We start from the raw sequence: 20,913 nt of genomic DNA on the forward strand, positions 1-20,913 counted from the left end.
TTATTCCTTAAATGCCAAACGGTGATGCTGATATTAATAAATTTAAAAAAATGTTGTTTACAAATTTTAGAACATTTAGCTCTATCATGCGTAAAACCCTTTTCACTTTTTCGCAGACATTCTGTTTATATGTTTATATGAAGAAAATGTCTGCATAAGATTTGTATATGTCAAAATATACTTATTTATTATAATAATTATTAATTAATTAATTATTAATAAATAATTATTTATGTGTCACTGCAGAATGGTTATCTCTTTCGTCCTCACTACTTCTCTTCAAATAAATGTTTGAATGTAGTCTTTCCATTAACAGAAAAATTGTTTCTTTCCTTTTGATAAGCTATTGTATGCACTTAAAAGTAAAGCAATGCACCGAGCTGAAACACTAAATACTGAGATGAAAAATAAATCAAAATCAATAATAGTGACCTAAACTAAACTCATGTACGGGATTTATTCTTTAGGCAACTTTGGACCTAACACCCCCCCCCCCCCCCCCCCCCCCCCCCCCCCACCACCACCACCACCACCCACACCCTTTCTATTCAATTAAAATGGTTTGTTAGGTTTCGATATTGGTGTTAGTGTTTCAGCTCAATGATACTTTAATTTCAACTGCAAATGTACAGAAATACTCGTACATGTGCATGTCTAATTCTTTTCGATCGTAGAATAATATTATTGATTTTTATTATGTTGATGATGTCAAAATTGATGATTTGATGGATATGCAGCGAGTGCCATAACTCCTCTGACCGAATAAAAGTTCGCGTTTGGGATGAAGACAATGACCTTAAATCGAAACTACGTCAAAAATTGACTCGAGAATCGGACGATTTTTTGGGACAAACAATAATTGAAGTTCGTACGCTTTCCGGGGAAATGGATGTTTGGTATAATTTAGAGAAGCGAACGGATAAATCAGCTGTTTCAGGTGCAATAAGACTACACATATCCGTTGAAATAAAGGGTGAAGAAAAGGTTGCTCCATACCATGTCCAATACACCTGTCTGCACGAGAACCTGTTTCATTATCTGTGTGAAGAAAATAGCGGAATGGTAAGTATACGATATCCAATATAGAACATAGAAGGATTGTCTATATATTTATGTATATTAATTTATTCGTTTTATGTAAATATGTAGGTTAAATTGCCAACGCAAAAAGGTGATGATGCATGGAAACTCTATTTTGACGAGATCCCCGAGGAAATTGTCGACGAGTTTTCCATGCGCTACGGGATCGAAAATATATATCAAGGAATGACTCATTTTCATTGCCTTTCTGCCAAGTATCTATGCCCTGGTGTGCCCGCTGTGATGAGCACACTTTTGGCCAACATCAATGCGTACTATGCTCATACCACGGCTTCTTCTGCTGTGTCAGCCAGTGATCGGTTTGCAGCTAGTAATTTTGGGGTACTTAAAAATATATATATACATTAAGTGCACATATCAAAGCAAGATTATCGTTTCAGAAAGAGAAATTTGTCAAATTGCTTGACCAACTACATAATTCTCTCAGAATTGACCTGTCGATGTACAGAAATAACTTTCCTGCCTCGAGTCCTGAAAAGTTAATGGACCTTAAGTCTACTGTGGATCTATTGACCAGCATAACATTTTTCCGTATGAAGGTATGTGTTTTAATTCTAATTCGATATCAAATTAAGAATGCAATTACCAAGGTACAAGAGTTATCCAGCCCACCGAGAGCGAGTACTGTTGTCAAAGATTGTGTGAAGGCTTGTCTAAGATCCACGTATCAATTCCTCTTCGAAAACTGCTATGAACTTTACAACAGAGAGTTCCAGGTAAGTTTCAGTTGACTTGTGTTGATTTTTATACCCGGTACTCGAAGAGCAAGTAGGGTATATTATATTTGTGAATAAAAGGGTATGTACGTATGTAACGCACAGAAGGAAACGTTTCCGACCATATAAATAATTTTTAGTTGATCGGCATCAATAGCCGAGTCCATATAGCCATGTCTGTCTGTCTGTCCTTATGAGCGCCTAGTAATCAGAGACCATAAGATATAGCCAAGTTTTGCATCTAGACTTCTGTATGCTTACGCTATTAAAAGTCTGAGAGAGAGTTAAAATAAAAAAATTAATTTGCAGTGGCTAAACCCACCCCGTCCCGCAGCTTATATTTGTTTTTTGCACATTCTATCATTCACACTCTGATTCTGCAGTGTGCGGCCTCTGTCTGCCGTACCACTGCCTCGGCCTCTGCCGCGTCTCTGCCTCTGCCGTGTGCGACTCTAGGGGAGGGTGGCGAGCTAAAAAAGTGTGTTGGCGTGAGAAATGCTGTAGATGTAGATGACAGATGAAGAAAAACTGTAAATTTTGACATAACCGCTAAGGTAGAGATGTAGTACTGAGTACCGGGTATAAAAGTTGTGACGCGTAAGAAGCGTCTCACACGTCTCTTCTCGTTTTTTTTTCAGGTGGATCCAAACGAAGCAAAGCGTGCTCCAGACGACCATGAGCCAAAACTGGATAGCGTCGACTTCTGGCACAAGCTAATTGCACTTATTGTATCGGTCATCGATGAGGACAAAAACAGCTATGGAACTGTGCTTAATCAATTTCCCCAAGAACTTAACATTGGACAAGTAAGATTAGCAGTGCATGCGCTACATAACTAACCAATAAATATATATACATATGTACATGTACGATTATGCATATAAATCATAAAATAAATTATATCGGTGTCCTTTTAAATTAAAAAACAATTTTCAGTTGTCTGCTTCATCAATGTGGCATTTATTCGCTGTGGACATGAAATACGCATTGGAGGAACACGAGCAACATCGTCTCTGTAAGTCTTCGGCGTACATGAATCTTCATTTTCGCGTTAAATGGCTGTATAGCAACTATGTCAAAGAGGTTCCACCCTACAAAGGAGCTGTGCCCGACTATCCAGCATGGTTCGAGCCTTTTGTGATGCAGTGGTTAAATGAGAACGATGATGTTTCATTGGAATACCTTCATGGAGCTTTTAATCGGGATAAAAAGGACGGGGTAAGCATACTCAGGCTAAATTTGGCAATAAGCAAGCTTTAAGTACTTATATATTTTATGAAACCTCTCGAGTTAAAATTAAAATATTTAGGTTTATATATATGTACTCGAACCCTTGCGGAAGGTACTTTAATTTTTTTAATTTCATTTAAATGATGTATCATCATCGTTCGTCTGCTTATACCTGACCAGTTCTTAGGCGACTGTTAAGTACCTTTGTGGAGTTCTATTAGTGAAGTCACCGACCATAACAGTGGGGCATGCAATGCATGCGAATTAAAATGAATTAGCGACAAAAAAGACATCTTCAATCATTCCTAGGATTCAGCGGATGTAATTATTTTGAGATGTGTACAGCGCATAGAAGGTAGACTCACCGATCTATACACCGACTCTATAAAATCGAGCATGCGAATTAAAATGAATGAGCGACGAAAAATACATATTCAATCATTTAGAGGATACTGAGGATGTTATGCTTTTTAGATGTGTACAGCGCCCAGAAAGAAGACTCACCGATCTATACACTTGGGTCCTTAACTCAAATGGTTAGGTACACCTCGGCGTGCCGAAGCTTATAATTAACACATAAATAAATGCCATTCATTATTAATTTAATCGAAATCACCCACTATTTTCATTGCGCCCCAATGGTACAGTTCACAAAAAGCAGCGAGCACGCTTTGTTTTCGAATTCGGTAGTCGACGTTTTCACGCAATTGACGCAATGTTTCGATGTTGTTAGCAAGCTCGAGTGTCCTGATCCAGAAATTTGGAAACGTTACATGAGGCGTTTTGCTAAAACAATCGTAAAAGTGCTGATAGCCTATGCAGATATTGTGAAATTTGAGTTTCCAGAGCATATGAGGGATGAAAGAATCGTGAGTACTAAAAATTTACGATCTAACGAGCTTCTTTAAGTCAGGAAACTCATTAGATTGGGATTTTTAATAAAATAACTCTTGATTCGTCTTTATTCGCCCGTTTGCCTGTCTTCGTCTCCTCCTCATTCCCATATTTTACATTATATTTAGGCTTGCATACTTATGAACAACATACAGCAATTAAGGGTACAGTTGGAGAAAATGTTTGAGTCCATGGGTGGGGATAAGCTGGAAGAGGACGCAGCCAATATACTAAAAGAGCTACAACAGAATCTTAACTCAGCACTGGATGATTTGGCCACTCAGTTTGCCATTAGGTAAGTGATGCGATCTTTATATAGGTACATTATGGTTTGTACATTTGTCCCAATTGGCCCTCCCTCAGTTTGGAGCCTCGAATAACTCAGTCGGTGCGTGAGCTAGGTGACATGTTGCTGTCTATTAAAGGAGGCGGCTGTGGAAATCTGACAGCTGGTAACCAAGCTGCACAGAGAAATGCCGTCGCCGTTGAGGCCGATGAAGTTCTGAGGCCGCTTATGGACTTGCTCGATGGTTCATTGACACTATATGCGCAGTCTTGTGAAAAGACGGTACTAAAGCGACTGTTAAAAGAACTCTGGAAGATCGTAATGCGAATATTGGAAAAAACTATTGTTTTGCCACCAATGACTGATAAAACTGTAAGCAGGGCTTGCTGTTCATTCTAGTTAATCTACTATAAAAGTTTGTTTCTAATTAGATGATGTTTAAACATCTTACTGATAATGCAAAAAACCTTGCATCCAACGCAAAAATAGAAGACATGGGTCGTTTGTTTAAGTCTCATATGGCTGGAAAACAGGATGTTAAAAGTGCGCTTAGCGGTGTCATGGACATATCAAAGGAAGTAGAAAAAAATTTATCGCCCAAACAATGTGCTGTACTCGATGTTGCCTTAGATACAATAAAACAATATTTCCACGCCGGTGGCAATGGACTGAAGAAGACGTTTCTTGAGAAGTCTTCAGAGCTTCAAAGTCTACGTTACGCACTCAGTTTGTATACGCAAATGACAGACACACTGATCAAAACCTTTATATCCAGTCAAGTTCACGAAGGTGAGTTATCTTTACTATTGCCGGTATTTCTAATAATTAAGATACTCAAAAGAGATTTTTGCTGAGAAACATCTTTTATGTCACCGAAAGAAAGCATCAAGTTTTCTTTGCAAGTTCCAAAATCTAGTATAACGATTTTTCGAAGAGTAAATAGGCTATATTTTATTTGTGGGGAATAACGGATATATGTAACGCACAGAAGGAAACGTTTCCGACCCCATAAAGTATATATATATATATATATTCTCGATCAGCATCAATAGCCGAGTCGATAGAGACATGTCTGTCTGTCCGTCCGTCTTATTGAGCGCCTGGATCTCAGAGACATTAAAAGCTACAGACTGCAAATTAGTTTCTTAATTCTGGCTATAATTATGATATAATCTAATCCTAATTCAGTGATCTGATAGACTTGGCCATTTTTAGTTTTCTCCTATCTTCAAAATTTTGGATGTATCTGATTTGCACACACTACATGTAGATATACATACATACAACATATTATAAATTTCATTTTGTAGTTGATCCTGAAAATGCAGAGGAAAGTGTCGGCGAAATTTCAGTGCAAATAGACCTATTTTCCCACCCAGGAACAGGTGAACACAAGGTGAATGTGAAAGGTAAATTCCAAACGCTCTGTAAGATTCTATATTAAAACGTTTCTAACACAATTATTTTTGAACTTTTTTGCATAGTTGTGGCTGCTAATGATTTAAAATGGCAAATACCATCCGGCATGTTCCGACCATTTGTTGAGATTAACTTGATTGGACCGCATCTCCAGGAAAAAAAGAGAAAGTTTGCAACCAAGTCAAAGTCGAACAATTGGTCTCCCAAATACAATGAATCATTTAGCTTGTAAGCGCTTTTAAATCAATCTGACCAATTTTTCTATAACTGTTCCCTAACATTAGCGCTATTGGTAACGAGGAGCAGTTGGACTTTTTCGAGTTGCATATTTGCGTTAAGGACTATTGTTTTGCCCGTGATGATCGACTTGTCGGTGTGGCAGTTATTCCGCTCAAAGACATATCGGAAAAGGTTTTCATATTTCACCATAATATACATACATATATTGTATTAAATATCTTTTCTGTGACTCTTTTTTAGGGATCTGTCGCCTGTTGGTTGCCTTTGCAGAGACGCATAGAAATGGACGAGACTGGTTGGACCATTTTGCGGATTCTATCCCAGCGTAATAATGATGAAGTCGCCAAGGAATTTGTTAAGCTGAAATCAGAAATACGTCAGGAACCAACAATGGGCACTTAAGGTCCCTGCCCAGACGTGCTAAGAATCATCTTAATAAATACACCTATAATAATAATTTCCATAATATACAAAGTTTCATATAATTTCTTAAAACTTCATATACAGAATAGCTACCAATCGATAATATAACCAACACACAACATATGCAAGTACAATACAATACAATGCAAATATATATATTTCTCCAAACGCTTTGATATTAAAATATTCGATCTATCGAATTCACAAAAATGGCATATATACACGAAATGGAAATAGAACGAGAATACAAGAACATTTATATTTCTACTTTTATTTACTCTGCAAGCATACAAAATGTACTCAACATTTCTGGGGTGAAAATATGTTCAAAACCTAAAAAGCCAGCTTGGCATACACGCCACATACATACACGTACATTATATGTATATAATATGTATTCATTGTCGTTCCAACACCCACAGCAACACATATCCATATGCCAACTACGTTGATGAGTTAATGTGTTGGTATAAAAAAGTTTTACTGGAGTTGTTTGGGGGGAAGAAGGTGTAGAACGACAGTAAGGCACATTACCCATATACATATATTTAATACATATAGATATTAAAATTCGAGAAATCTACTGATATAAATACCCATCTACTAACAACTGTTAAAGGCTTCATAATCATCTGTACATTAAAAATACACTCACACGCACATTCCTATTTATGTAAATAAGTACCTGTATAAATATAAATTGGTAATTCTGAAGTATTTGTTAAAGATACTTCACATGCACAAAAAGTCCATGTGAATACTTATTTTTTTCTATTGCAATAAAAGAAGTATTAACGACTAAGCATCGGAATAAATTTTTGGCGTATCTTGCGTAATTTAATAAATTGATTCGTTAATTTCGTGTCACTGGATGTACGAGTAAAGAATTAACACAATGATAAATTCATATATTTAAACAGATTGCTCGACCTTTGTCGACTTTCCCAAATCATCGCGACGCTCTTTGGAAAACCAGCGTTTCTCCAAGGATGGGGGCACAGGTTCATAAAAAGGCCCTCACCCATGGCGCCTTCCCAGGACTGCCCATGCAGCTGCGGGAGTAGATTCATTGTGGCCCATCGGTCGATGTCAACGCCAAAAATAAACGAAACGAGAAGGGACGTGTGAGACGCTTTTTACGCGTCACAACTTTTATACCCGGCACTCAGTACTACATTTGCACATTAGCGGTGTTTTGTCAAATTTTAAATTTTTTCTTCATCTACAACACTTCTCACACCAACACGCTCCTTTAGCTCGCCGCCCTTCCCTAGACCCACACACTGAAGACTCGAGGCAGAGGCAGATCACCGTCCGCACACAAAAAAAACGAGAAGGGACGTGTGAGACGCTTCTTGCGCGTCACAACGTTTATACCCGGCACTCAGGAGTAAAACTTGAACAACTTGTTAAAAATCCTACTAAATAAAATGCATAAAAAAAATTGGATCAGTTAATCGTATTTTCCAATTTATGAGATATTTAAAACAGCAATAAAATTGGTACTTTTTCCCTGCACATTCTGTTCAATAATGACCGCTAGGTTTCACAGCAGATTTTTCGAAAGTGGCGCCATCTATAAACATTTCTTGTACGCAACTTTGATGGTCACTCTTTTTCTAATACAGAGCGTTAAAAACCGAGTCTTGGTTTTAACCTTTAAAAATTAGCTTTTGGCCACTGTTTCCGCAACTCCTCGCAACCAGTTCGGAATCAAAATCTCGAAATAAAAAGCCAAGTGCTGCTGGTTCGACCGAGTCGGAATTCAAATCAATTTAATCTCTTCTTTTCAATTTCGATATTCACCTATTATATGCATGTTCTTCCTCTTTCTCTATCGTATTCACATATCACATGTATGTTCTATAGCAACAAGCTTCTGTCAGTATGTCGTAAATGCAACAATTCGATAGCTTAATGCTACAAATTCATTTTACTTATACAAAATACTAATTGCACCGGGCCATAATTTGGCTAATTGGCGCCACCACAGCCACCAAAACTGGTCATTGGGACAATAGTGAATCTTCACCTCAGCGGTGTTTTGTCAAATTTTAAATTTTTTCTTCATCTCTCATCTACATCTACAACACTTCTCACACCAACACGCTCGCCACCCTTCCCTAGACCCACATACTGCTGACTCGCGGCAGAGGTAGAGGCAGCGTCCGCACAAAAAAAAAACAAATATAAGCTGCGGGACGGGGTGGGTTAAAAGGCGTACAGGCAGGGGCAAAAGCCGAGTGAAGCAGAAGCAGAGTGTGAATGAGAGAATGTGCAAGAACAACAAAAGCTGCGGGACAGGGTGGGTTTAGCCACTGCAAAGTAATTTCTTCATTCTGGCTATAATAATGATCCAATCGGATCCCAATATGGTGATCTGATAGATATGACCATTCTCTACGGAATGGCGTTTTTAGTTTTCTTTTATCTTCAAAACTGTAGATTTGGGAGGTTTTCGCCCTTTTGCGGGGGCGGAAGGGGGCGTGGCTCATTTTTTAAATACACTGGTTTCAGTGTGAGCAAAATTTGGTGGCTCTAGCTCTTATAGTCTCTGAGAAGTAGCCGACAAACAAGACGTATAGACGGACAGACGGACAGACAGACAAGGCTCTATCGACTCGTCTATTGATGCTGATCAAGAATATATATACTTTATGGGGTCGGAAACGTTTCCTTCTGTGCGTTACATACAACCGTTATTCCCCACAAATACAATATACCCTATTTGCTCTTCGAGTACCGGGTATAAAAAAAAAGTGTGAGACGTCACAAATGTTATACCCGGTACTCTCCAGTATATCTGTACCTAAGTGGTTAATTCGAATTTTAATTTTTACACTTTTCCCATTTTAAAGCAAATTTTACTTTTATATAACAGCAGTCTGTTAAAAACTCCAGCTTTTATAGTCTCTGAGAACCAGCGTACATACAAAACGGACGGACAGACAGACATTTTTATATCGACTCAGCTATTGATGATGATCAAGAATAAATATACTTTATGGGGTCGGAAACGTTTCCTTCTGTGCGTTACAAACATCCAATTTCTCTCAAAATTATAATATAGCTTATTTACTCTTCGAGTACCGGGTATAAAAATAACTTGACGTTGAATCCTAGAAAATCAGCCGATAGTATTTTATGTTATTAGCAGGTTTGCTGGCAATATATTTTGCCAACAGCAGAGTGTGACCAGAGGTGAAAACCGCATTCCGTACGGTTACACTTCTCAGGAAGCCATTTGCCTTTGTTTACCATTTTGAAAATGTGTAAAAATTGAATAAAAGGTTAATAAAACAATAAATGTGACATCGATCCATGCAGGAGATTGCTTTTACTGGGATTGGCGGCTCTTTGCATGATCGGAGGAGGAGGACAATCAACAAAACAAGCGCCGACAACTTTGATTAAACCGATATCTGAAGGAAAGAAACCAGGACGATACCCTTTTCATATTCCGCAGAGAATTTGGGTATGTCTGGGAATAACATCTGCAGCCTTCTTTGATTGGTGGAGCAGCAAGGCCGTGCCAAAGAATAAACGGCGCCTCCAAGCACCCTTCATATTCAAAATTGGCATGAAGTAACTATAAGGAGGGCTCGTCGGTGGCAGAGTTACTCGTTGCTTTCCTAATTTTCAGTGCTCGTTTGCTTGTCGACGCGGAAGGTTGGTTGCTGACGAATTTTTTTTTGAAATTTTTTCAAAATGTTTGTTTTTTCAGAACACAGACCACTATTATGAAGAAAACTATTAAAAATGAAATTATGAAACAATTATTATGTTTTTTCACATTGCCTTCAAATGATTAATCAGCACACTCCATTGTCGTTGCCCTCACACTTACAGCGAGAGCCCTTTCACTCGCACTTTTCACTCGCACTATTCCATAAGTTTTTCCAACGAGACCTTCTTATATAGTTGTTTTATGGTTTCTTCATGGGTACCCCCTAGATCTATATTTGTCGAGCTGCTACCAACAGTACTCGGATCGAAAAAAAATGGAACGATAAGAAATGTTGTCGCGCACAAACTAGAAAGTAGTTGCCTGGCGTGCAGCCGCTAGAAAGTAGATTGTGCGCGACAAAATTTCGTATCTTTCCCTACGAATCACGGATTTTTCTAAAGGCATTACAAAAATGAGGGTTGGCAAACGAGCAAAGCGAGTCCCCTAGTTAAAATATATTAATCTTTTAAAATTGAGCGCATCTGAGTACTGGTTCCAAATTTTCTGTCGCTGTTTGGAATACCATTGATGCGGCTCTCATTAATAAAATAATATCAGGGTTCGAGAGTAAACAGTCATACAAACATATTCTCCATTTTCGTTCAAAAGAATTCTTGGATTCGTTAATTTTATTTAAAAGATACAATCTGTTGTAGGCTTATGTTATTGGTGTTCAGGCAGTTTAATATTTGTTTGAATGGAAATTCGGGTTTCTTGGTAGGTTTGGCAATCGGTCACACTAAAGTGGTTTCTTGGTATTGGTATTTTATTAAAATACGTTGGTTTCGTGTGTAAGTAAAAGCCTTAGCTAATAATTCGGGCATTCTGGTTACTTTTAACCATTATATCAGAAAGTCGGATTAATTTTAATGTAACGAAAACAAGTTTTTCCTTTGATATATCTTCACTAATTATCAATGCATGTTGCGTATGCCCGCAAATGTATGTACATATGTACGTATGTATGTTGTACGTGTATGCTGACTGCCTAATAATTGCTAACTTTTTTAAAATATTACCTATTCTCGTGTCTTGCAGTAAATTCAATTTTATATTTGCATGTGTGTGTTACAATTAATGATTTTGATTAGAATGACTAAATAGGAGCATGAGAAAACACATGCTGAAATACTACATATACACGTACTTAGGCTTGATATGTCGTCCAAAATGTAGAATTGTTGTGTGCATGTGTGATTTTTTTTGTAGTTTACGTTTGTGTGCGATACTCAGTTCCCTTTTTAGGTTAGGTTGCGTTGCTTTGAACTATTTATTTTTGATATCCTTCTTTAAATTTGGTAAAATACTCTCTTGTTTCCATGCACACCTATGCAATGAAATACAATGATCAGATCGAAATTGATTGCTGATATTTTATCAAACCAACGCAATCATAAAGTAGATTTTAAGCATTTGCGCTATCAGGATTAATACCAAGATCAGTAAATAAAATAGACTATTTTATAGCAATTTTAAGCCTTCGACAGTGTTATATAGTTACTAGCGGATAAGCAAGCAATTTAAAATACAGATTATCATCTTCACTTGCACATGATTTGCTAGTCAAATTCGAACTCAATTTTTATCATGTTCTTTTCCGCTTAGCTTGAGAAAAATATAAAGGAAACAAGAGGCTACTGAAAATGACAGATTCTATGAAGTTTGGTCCAGAATGGTTGCGCAATATGTCGGCGGAACCTTCTGCCAATACCAATAACGTTGGTGGAGGCGCCAACAGCTGTCTGGCAACGCACAGCATTGGCAACAACACAACAGCAGCAGCAGCAGCTTCCTCTCGCAACATGTTTCCTGAGTATCGATATGGACGTGAGGAAATGCTGTCTCTGTTTGATCGGCACTGTTTGTTGCCGCAGATTTTACCTTCGTTTAAGAAGCTTTTTGTGGACAAGGTTCAGTATCCTCTTGCCCTGACGCCCAGCTCTGAAGAAGACAATAATCAAATTGGGAGTAGCGTAAGTGCAACCTTTACCGTTCGCATAACTCTGTTAACAAGATTTATCCTGCCAGCAGTCTCGTCCGGCCTGGTTGCAGCGGTCGGCGGGTGGATTTGGAACAGCTCCGCGTGGCACTGGACGTGGTGGAACAGTTGACCGAGGCCGAATGCGTGGAAAATCAGTTTATCATCCGATATATCAGCGCCCTGGCGGTTTATACGATGAAGGTCTGTCAGTCATGTCCACCAAGGTAAGTGAATACCGCTGATTTATAGGCTGGGTGGCGATTCCGAAGCTGAATGAGTAAATGCACTTAATTATTCTTCCTAGATCGAACGAAACTGGAACGAGCGAAATGGAACTTGTGATTCAGTCGCTGTAAGCACATCACAGGGTAATTCGGGGGGCCTGGACTGGAACGGGACACCAAGTTCGAGTCCAAGAAAAGAGTTCTCAAGTCATCATCGCAACATGGAAAACTGGCGGCGCAGCCGAAACGAGGATGGAGCTGGAGACGGCCCGATTTCAAGCAACAACCTAACGGGATCGGATCTTGCCGGATGGCGAAGCAGTGGTGGAGGATCAAGTACCAATTCTAGCTTTGTGGGCAATTCGCACCGCTGGGGTGAGTTATCAGTTCCTTTATATTTAATATATTTACTTTTCATACGCTTGCAGGGGGAATTATGATTCTTACATACGCTTAAAACGCTTTTAGAGCTCCAGAAAGTTTTTGTTGTTGCTATTTTCATATATTCAACTTACAAGTGTCGAGATGTTAATCGAATGGTAGGGAATTACCAATGAAATGATCAATGAAAATGATCAGATGAATCGCCTTACACTTCGACAACTAGCGCTTTATTTATGTTCATGAATTCTAATTACATTTTCTTGGCCCATGTACAATGTACACAAGCAAGCACATATGTACAGTTTTGTTCAATGAAAAAGTAGTGCCGCGCCGTACAATTTTCACCACTATTTTTGAGACCCTTCCAGTCTTTCGAATTGAACAAGTGATACCTTTTTGGAAAGCCCGAACTTTACACATTAGAACACAGAAAGAATCTCGGCATTCCATCTTCTTGTTTTACATGACTACAAAAATACCCATAAAAACTGCTGTTCAATAAAATAGTAGTTTTTTTTAAATAAAAAAAAAAGCGAAACTGGAATTTATGCATATGTTTCATATGTTTCTTGAGGTTAAATGTGTAGTTTTTAGTCAAATTTGTTTTCACTATGGCCTCACTCCCACCTGGCATATGTAAATAAGGTACTGTCCAAGCTTAAATAGGATCTGAGACCATAGTTGTTAAACCACTTGGCAAAACTGTGCTTTGTTTTACGGAATTATAATCGTAGTAATAACACATTTCACATTTTACAATAAGATTTCGTTGAGATTTTAGTCTAGAGACTGAGCTAGACATGGAAGAGTGTCGACCTTTTCGGATAAAATTCCATTCCTAGCGAGCTTTCTTGCGTGTTTCAGATCATTATCTTGTTAAAAGATCCCTTTGAGAGGAATTTTTCAATAGTAATATTAATGTACTGTATTAAAAAGTATGCTGGCAGACACCACTTTATGAAATACGTCAGTGCCTGGCTAGGAAGTACGAGTTTATACGGGCTGTAGCTTATAATTGTCAACGAAACATACCCAATGTTTTTTTTCAAGAATTTGGGCAGTTATCAGATATCTGTGAACGCCAAACATATTCTTTTGAGTCTTCCTTAACTTAACTCTCATCTGTCAAAAGTAGTTTTCGGACTGTGACACGGCCCAGTCCACATGCCTCATGTCCACATTTTTCAAAACATGAGGTGTGTACCCATGTGCTTTACTCCTCAAACGCGTAGCTTCATGGGACCTCTTGCAACTAAATAATGTGTAATAAGTGGTGTTGTCACTGTCAAAACCCTTTCAGGGCGATATAAAATTGTTTTCCTAATTTTTGAGTATATTAAAGATATTAAAGTATATTGGTCTTGCCTTTAACCATCTTCGACCATCTACTAAAAGACAATTTTTCAGCCAAAAAAATTATTTTTCAGGGTTCGTCTTTTAGTTGAAACGGTTAAATATAACAGTAAGAGCACATCCAACTTAATTTTAGTTTTTATACGCGGTACTCTAAAAGTAAATAGGGTATATTGTATTTGTGCACAAAGAATGTAACACACAGAAGGAAACGTTTTCGACCCCATAAAGTCAATAGCCGAGTCGATTGAGCCATGTCTGTCTGTCCGTCCGTCCGTCTTTTTGAGCGCCTAGTATTCAGAGACTAAAAGAGCTAGAGCCACCAAATTTTGCATCCAGACTGCTATATGCTCACACTGAAACCAGTGTATTTAAAAAATGAGCCCCGACCCCGCAAAAGGGCGAAAACCTCCCAAATCTAAAGTTTTAAAGATAAATGAAAACCATATCTATCAGATCACCAAATTGGGATCCGATTGGATTATTATTATAGTGCGGCACTACTCTTTCATTGAACACAACTGTATGTTGTTCGGTGTGTTGTACTGGTACCTTTCAAGAGTATTGCTTGTTGTATTTGACAGGAATTTAATTAACACTGTAACTTGTATTTCAGGTCGATCTACCAGTTGGCGCGACGAGGACTCCCACTTGGATAGTTTGGCCAGTGTACAGCGTTCTATTTCGACGGTTGGGACTGTAGAGGTTGACCGGGAGCGAGGAGGTAGTGGTAAGACGGGATCGGGGCTGACTGCCGCTCCTATCCGTCAGCCGGGCGGTAAAAATTCTCAATTGTGGTTAGGCGGCGGTGGTGATACCGAGGACAATCTTCCCGAGTGGGCTATGGAGAATCCATCTGAATTAGGTGGCACCTTTGATTCAAGTGGCGCGTTTCACGGTGATGGCGATCTACATAAGGCAGCCAAGGCTTTAGTTGAACAAAGGGACTCCACTGATGCGGCAAACTCTGCATCTTCAAGCTCTGACAACATCTTACCTCAGACTGGGAGCAGGCATCACACTGACGTAGAAAGCGATACAGGCGAAAATGACTTCGAGGGGAGGATAGAATTGAACCCACAGAAATTCCCGAACTTGACTAAAAACTGCCAACAGTCTCCAGACCCTACAGCTTCTATTCGTGAAGCTGTCCACGGGGATATATCGGATAGGATCAAAGAAGTGGCCGATGAGGTGGAGAAGCTGATAATGGACGATGAACCTAGAGTTTCCCACAACAATAGAGAACCACAAATAGATAGCGGCCGGTTTGTAACAACAATGCCTGGTCTAGCAGAGATTGAGATGAGCATTAAGTCGAACTCTTTGGGCGATTCTGTTCTGCTTCAGCAACCGCATACTCATCCTGCGATCCCTATTGCTGTTCCGATTCCGGTTTCCAATTCAAACATTGCCCATCATCCATCGCAACAACATCCGAGTCTACCTTTTCCGGACCAGTTAGCTATGCAACATCACCACCACATGCAACACCAGCACCAACAGCATCTGACAATGCTTCCTACGGCGCAGATGATGAATTCGAATCCGAATCCAAACGAGTTGTGGTTCTACCGGGATCCTCAGTCGAATGTTCAGGGCCCGTTCAGTGCCATGGAGATGACGGAATGGTATCGAGCCGGATACTTCAATGAAAACCTCTTCGTGCGTCGCTTCTCCGACAGTAGATTCAGGCCACTGGGCGAGCTAATAAAGCTTTGCCACGGCAACATGCCGTTTTCGCACAGCCATTTGCTACCATCACCGATGGATTTGGACAATCTTCCTATTGGACAGATGCCAGCCGCTATTCCTGTGCCACTTCCACTTACGCCCCGCAAGTCATCGTCGGCTGCTCTTTCCCTCTCCTTGGGCGAACAGCAATTGCAGCAACAACTGCAAAGAGAAGAGCTCAAAGCGAATGTGACCGCTGCAGCAAACTCGCTGACCACTGCCATTAAAGGAAATATGGGCGGAAGTGGCTTGGATGCAACATCCCATATTCTGACCATGCGATTCCAGATGCTGCAAGATCAGTACTTGGAGCACCAGGAGTACCAGATAGTCAATGAGCTGTCAAAAAACGAGTGCTTTCAGCGGCTCTCTGCTGTCGAGCGTGAGTCGGTAGTGCGGCGCAAGGTTCAGTTACTCGTTCTGCCAGAGTACTTGATCAGCCTGAGCGGGCTGAGTAACTCACTGGCTGTACTAAATCCGGCAGCCGGGAGCCAGTTGTACCATGTTATAGCTGAGCAGGGTAAAAAAGATCAGCAGCAGCTGTTTGCCAAGAGCGCAGACCAACAGCGGCCACTGGGAAATCTTCTGGAAGCAAACAATTTCATACACAACGCCAAGCTAATGGATCAGCAAACCCAGCAGCTTCAGGCTGCTTCGCATCCGTCGCAACAGCATACGGACCAGGCAGTGCTGACTGGATCGGCAGCTGAGCCGAATAAACTTGACGAGATGCATGGCACCGAAATGGATTTGCTCACCGAATACAATTTGCGTATGCTGCTGAGAGGACAGCCAACAATTGGTCGTCCGCGGCCTCCTTTACCAAATCCTGGTAGTGAAAATCCCACTGGTGGGGATTTCCTCATCGAGTCACGAATGCTGCCAGCGCAGAACCTGATGATTCCAATGTGGTTGCCTGCTCATCAACAACCACCGAACCCACAGTGGTCTGGAATGGCAAACGCTAAGGTCACCCTGTGGGACGTGTCCACATTGGAAGAAGAGCAGAACCAACAGCAACAGCAGCAGCAATTACTGGCTCAACAACAGCAACAAAAATGCATGGCAGGTGTAGTGCAATCCCCAGATGCTGCTGCTGGAGCAGCAGCCCCTTTAACTGCTGAAGTGGATAACTTGGGCGATCGGTCCCAGTCTACTGACAATCAAAAAAATCATCTAAAGGAATCGGTCAGTCCAAAGCCAGAACAGAGAGTTATTGCGGCTGTGGAGGCAATCAAGGATCAGAATCCTTCACAGTCCCCGGCTCATGTCAAACACACTAATAAGCAAAACTTGGCGATCAGACCGTCACAACAGACAGCACCGTCAAAATGCATTAATGAGGAAGAGCGGCGGCGTGAGCTAGCTGAGGAAAAGCGGCGACTTAAGGAGGAGCGCAAGCGTCAACAACTGGAAGAGGAGAAACGCCGTGCCTTGCATGTGGAAGAAGAAAAAACTCGACAAACGCTGGAAGAAAAGGAACGACAACTGCAAATACAAGGTCAGCGTCGGAAGGCTTTACTAGGTAGCGCACAAGCCCCAATTCAAGGTCCAGCCACAGGTGCGTAATATAATATCTATATATATAAATTAAGCCTCAGTTTTAACAAGGTTCCAACACTGACGCCTCACATTGACCTTCAAAATTCGACCATTCTGCTTAAGCCTTAATATTTTTAGAATACACAAAGCGGTCAGCTGTAGCTGAAAATATCTCTACAATGCTTGGTTTGCAGTGACGCCTTGCTTGACCTTACTTTTACCCATTTATAGAGCTTTTTTTGATGATATTTTCTAGGCATAGCAGGATCTGCAGCTAACACCAAGCATTCCGTTGGAAAGGCTGGGGATCTACAAGCAGCTTCTCGTTTGGCTGCGACATCAGTTGCGCCATGGTCGCTTCGATCGCCGAAAGCCAGCAGCATCGCGCCTGGACTGGCAGAAATACAGAAGGCGGAAAGGCGAGAAAGACGTGCGGATCAGCAGCGACAGCAGGAACAGTTGGACAAACAAATGCGAGCCACTGCAGCTGCTGCGGCCGAGGCGAACGATGCTCTTCTTAAGTGGCAGGCAGCACCCGCTCCTGCGCCCGTAATGAGCCTAGCTGATATTCAGGCAGAGGAGGCCAAGCGGCTGGCCAATGAACTCATGGAACAGCAGCGACGTCGTGAAGTAGAGCAACAGCAACAGGCTGCTGTAGCATCAAATGTGGGTGGGACGTGTGGCCTGTCCAACATCTGGGGAACTGCTAATAAGGCATGGAGTGCACCCAACTCTTCTTCGCTTTCATTGACAACAGGCGGTCGTTTATGGGATGATGCCAATTCCACGTCGGTCAATCCAATCGTTTTGCAACCGTCGGCCAGTGCCAGTGGCGCTGGACCAGTAACTGCGGCGGCTGTTCTAGCCGCTGGTCTGCATTCGTCGGAAAAACATAGCGTACAAGCACAGACCAAGTCGGCAGCAGCCTCGGACTCACCGCGGAAGTTGCGAAAGAGCCAGACTTTGCCGACCATGCAAAACGTGGTAAAAACGACCAAAGCTGTTGGAGGACAACAACAGAATCCCGAAAAGAACAAAACGAGTCAGATAAAAGCGAGTCCAAAAGTGGCACCTACCTCAACGGAAGAAAAAGACAAGGAAAGAAAACCGAGTAGCAAGGGGCATATGGACCAGGCCAGCAATAAAGTTAACGAATATGAAAACGAGTTTACTAGCTGGTGCATGAGAAGCCTGGACAATATGACCGCCAAAGTGGATGGTAAATATATTTTTCAGCCAGGAGTTCACTAACTTTTATAATTGTTCTTATACTTGCAGTACCCACGTTTGTTGCATTCTTGCAGGACTTAGAGGCACCATATGAGGTGAAGGACTATGTGCGCATATACCTTGGTACGTACCGCAAATAAATATAAACATACAAATTGTACCTTTAGACCGTAGCTATCCGTAGCTAGATATGCAGAGAACTGTTTGCTATTGTACAAAAATTGTACAAAATTATAAAACAAGAAAAGACTAGATTAGAAGAAATAAACAAATGAATCCAAAAACACCCACACCAAAACTAAAATATCTCTAAACACTTCGAGTACCGGGGTTAAAAAAAATGAAATATGTCTCGGCCATACATACAGTGACGAGCATTTGCGAATACTTGGTTACCACTTTTCAATTTAAGCGCCTGTAAAATCTGTAAAAATTATTCAATTCTTTTACCTAAAGGTAATACATTCCCTTTGGTGCGGATTCATACCTTTCCATTAGTTTTTAAAGAAAATCACGTAGATTTTTAATGGGATTTAGATTAATTCTTTGAGTAGACTACTACATTAGGTGAAAACTGTCATTATTGTGACAATTTATCACGATTTTAGCCATTTTTCGGGTCCCCGATCTGCTGGCAAGTGATCAAAATTGATCATGGCCCACCCCGTACAGCAGCATTTTTATTTGTTTTTCTCATCCACACTCTTCTTTGTGTAGTGTGCGGCTCTAGGGGAGGGGTGTAGCTAAAAGATCGTGTTGGTGTAACAATTTATGTTATCAACAGATGGCAGATGTAAAAAAATGTAAAATGTAAAATTGGAAAAACTGAGTACCGGGCTTAAAAGTTGTGACGCGTAAGAAGAGAGCGTGAGAAGTGTGAGACAGTGTAGCAGAATACAAAATATTAGCGGAAAAATTGGTCAATGCACGCAAAAACGGGCAAAAAGCATTAACACCACGTGATTCTATAATATATGGTTAATAACAAGTAACTTGAACTTCTGTGCAGTGGTGTGCTGTGCAAAAGTAATATTCCACAGAAAACTCGTGCAATTGTTAGTACCAAGCTAAAAAGACACACGAACAAAACATTGGACAATTAAATAACTACACACAACCATACAAAAACATGTATTAACAATTAATTTAAATACCTCGACCTGTTATTTCCATATTTTTACTTGTATATAAACTTTGTAATCGAGCTACAATTACAGCTGCAAGTTGCTCAATTTTTCCCGCACTTTTTCACAAGTCGAAGCATCTCAAAATCAGCCGACTTTGAAAGCGCGCCAAAAATGTATGGTACTCCGTAAAAATCTTCTAAAACCAGATTTGTTCTATCTGGATATTTAGGAATTAGAAAACTTAAGTCACATTCAAATATTTTGGACAAAAAAAATTACATAAGTGCCAAAAATTCGGTCTTTATTCCCATATTGCAATGGGTGAAAAGTGGATATATGAAAAGCAAGAGACCTCCTCCTCCTTGCATAAACCAGCAAAGGAATTGTTTGTGTTCTTGCAGCGCAAATTATGATGGATGCATCAAACAAATTTTAGAATTTATATTAACCTATGTTTAAATTACCTTTACTATTAAAGTAAATACAATTACGATATTTAATAATAAAAAAATTTTAGGTGAAGGAAAAGATTCATCTGATTTTGCCAAACAATTTCTGGAGCGTCGCAGTAAATACAAGAGCTTGCAGCGAGCTCAAAACGCGCACAATGATGATATGTGCCAGCCCGCTCCCGCTATAACACCGTCAGGAAACGATAATACTGAAAGCAAGGTTTGTAAAATTGTTTAAAGCTCCCTTATATCAATTTAAACGTTTCGTCCACAGAACAAGCAGAAGAAGGTCAAGAAGAACAAAATGACTAAGATAGACGCACGCATTCTCGGGTTTTCGGTAACCGCTGCAGAGGGTCGCATAAATGTTGGCGTTCGGGACTATGTCGACGGCCCATAACAACTCCGAAAGCTGCAACGACAAACTCAAGTTTTATGTAGAATGAGAAACCTTATTAAATATATATTTGAATTAAAGGCCGGGTAATAATTGGACTTAGCCCTGTTCAAAATAAATCCGTATATGTATACATATGTGACTAGAATTCGCGTTACTTAATACTTATATATGTATGTGAATATGTTCCTAACGGTGAGAGGATGAGTCGAAATTCAGGTAACCCACGTCTTGGAAAAGATTCGATTTTATTTGAAATGTAAATAATTATTTATTTAAAAAATGCTCTAAGGCCAAAGTTTACACAATTTTAATCTTCTTATGCGAGCAACAGACCATCGAATCGAGTCTAACGTTCTAGAACACATATTCTATTTTCATTTTGAAAACTATTTAGATAACCTCATAGGTACTAAAGTTTAAAGTAAACCTATAGTTTTGAAGATAAAAGAA

General features: G+C 40.1%; 2 protein-coding genes and 1 long non-coding RNA gene across 12 annotated transcripts in view; 2 read left to right on the forward strand and 1 right to left on the reverse strand.

The window, feature by feature from the left end:
• LOC117590640 overlaps nucleotides 1–7,111 on the forward strand; it is a 38,089-nt gene extending 30,978 nt beyond the window's left edge. For 5 of the 10 annotated variants that reach the window (XM_034283474.1, XM_034283475.1, XM_034283476.1 and 2 more), the window contains 14 exons: nucleotides 738–1,062; nucleotides 1,150–1,422; nucleotides 1,482–1,640; nucleotides 1,692–1,817; nucleotides 2,456–2,623; nucleotides 2,754–3,035; nucleotides 3,695–3,916; nucleotides 4,070–4,236; nucleotides 4,305–4,599; nucleotides 4,659–5,016; nucleotides 5,538–5,636; nucleotides 5,712–5,874; nucleotides 5,931–6,057; nucleotides 6,127–6,288. In XM_034283474.1, the coding sequence (XP_034139365.1) occupies nucleotides 738–1,062; nucleotides 1,150–1,422; nucleotides 1,482–1,640; nucleotides 1,692–1,817; nucleotides 2,456–2,623; nucleotides 2,754–3,035; nucleotides 3,695–3,916; nucleotides 4,070–4,236; nucleotides 4,305–4,599; nucleotides 4,659–5,016; nucleotides 5,538–5,636; nucleotides 5,712–5,874; nucleotides 5,931–6,057; nucleotides 6,127–6,288 (2,926 nt within the window). Of the gene's footprint in view, nucleotides 1–737; nucleotides 1,063–1,149; nucleotides 1,423–1,481; nucleotides 1,641–1,691; nucleotides 1,818–2,455; nucleotides 2,624–2,753; nucleotides 3,036–3,694; nucleotides 3,917–4,069; nucleotides 4,237–4,304; nucleotides 4,600–4,658; nucleotides 5,017–5,537; nucleotides 5,637–5,711; nucleotides 5,875–5,930; nucleotides 6,058–6,126 lie in introns of those variants that run through there. The other 5 variants (XM_034283478.1, XM_034283471.1, XM_034283470.1 and 2 more) reach the window with 2 other exon arrangements.
• LOC117590643 lies at nucleotides 76–18,856 on the reverse strand. The gene is made up of 3 exons (XR_004574317.1): nucleotides 18,847–18,856; nucleotides 17,365–17,368; nucleotides 76–479 (listed from the first exon to the last, which is right to left on the reverse strand). It is a non-coding gene; the product is annotated as an uncharacterized LOC117590643 (long non-coding RNA).
• On the forward strand, nucleotides 10,701–20,608 carry LOC117590642 (GIGYF family protein CG11148). The gene is made up of 9 exons (XM_034283484.1): nucleotides 10,701–10,827; nucleotides 11,642–12,009; nucleotides 12,068–12,241; nucleotides 12,322–12,616; nucleotides 14,595–17,273; nucleotides 17,511–18,473; nucleotides 18,533–18,607; nucleotides 20,129–20,283; nucleotides 20,338–20,608. Exons 2-9 carry the CDS (start codon nucleotides 11,680–11,682, stop codon nucleotides 20,461–20,463), a joined length of 4,797 nt encoding a protein of 1,598 aa, XP_034139375.1. The 5' UTR covers nucleotides 10,701–10,827; nucleotides 11,642–11,679; the 3' UTR covers nucleotides 20,464–20,608.
• Nucleotides 20,609–20,913: the final 305 nt, after the last annotated feature.

Source organism: Drosophila guanche, unplaced genomic scaffold (assembly GCF_900245975.1).
Source record: "Drosophila guanche unplaced genomic scaffold, DGUA_6, whole genome shotgun sequence".
NCBI classification, from domain to species: domain Eukaryota; kingdom Metazoa; phylum Arthropoda; class Insecta; order Diptera; family Drosophilidae; genus Drosophila; species Drosophila guanche.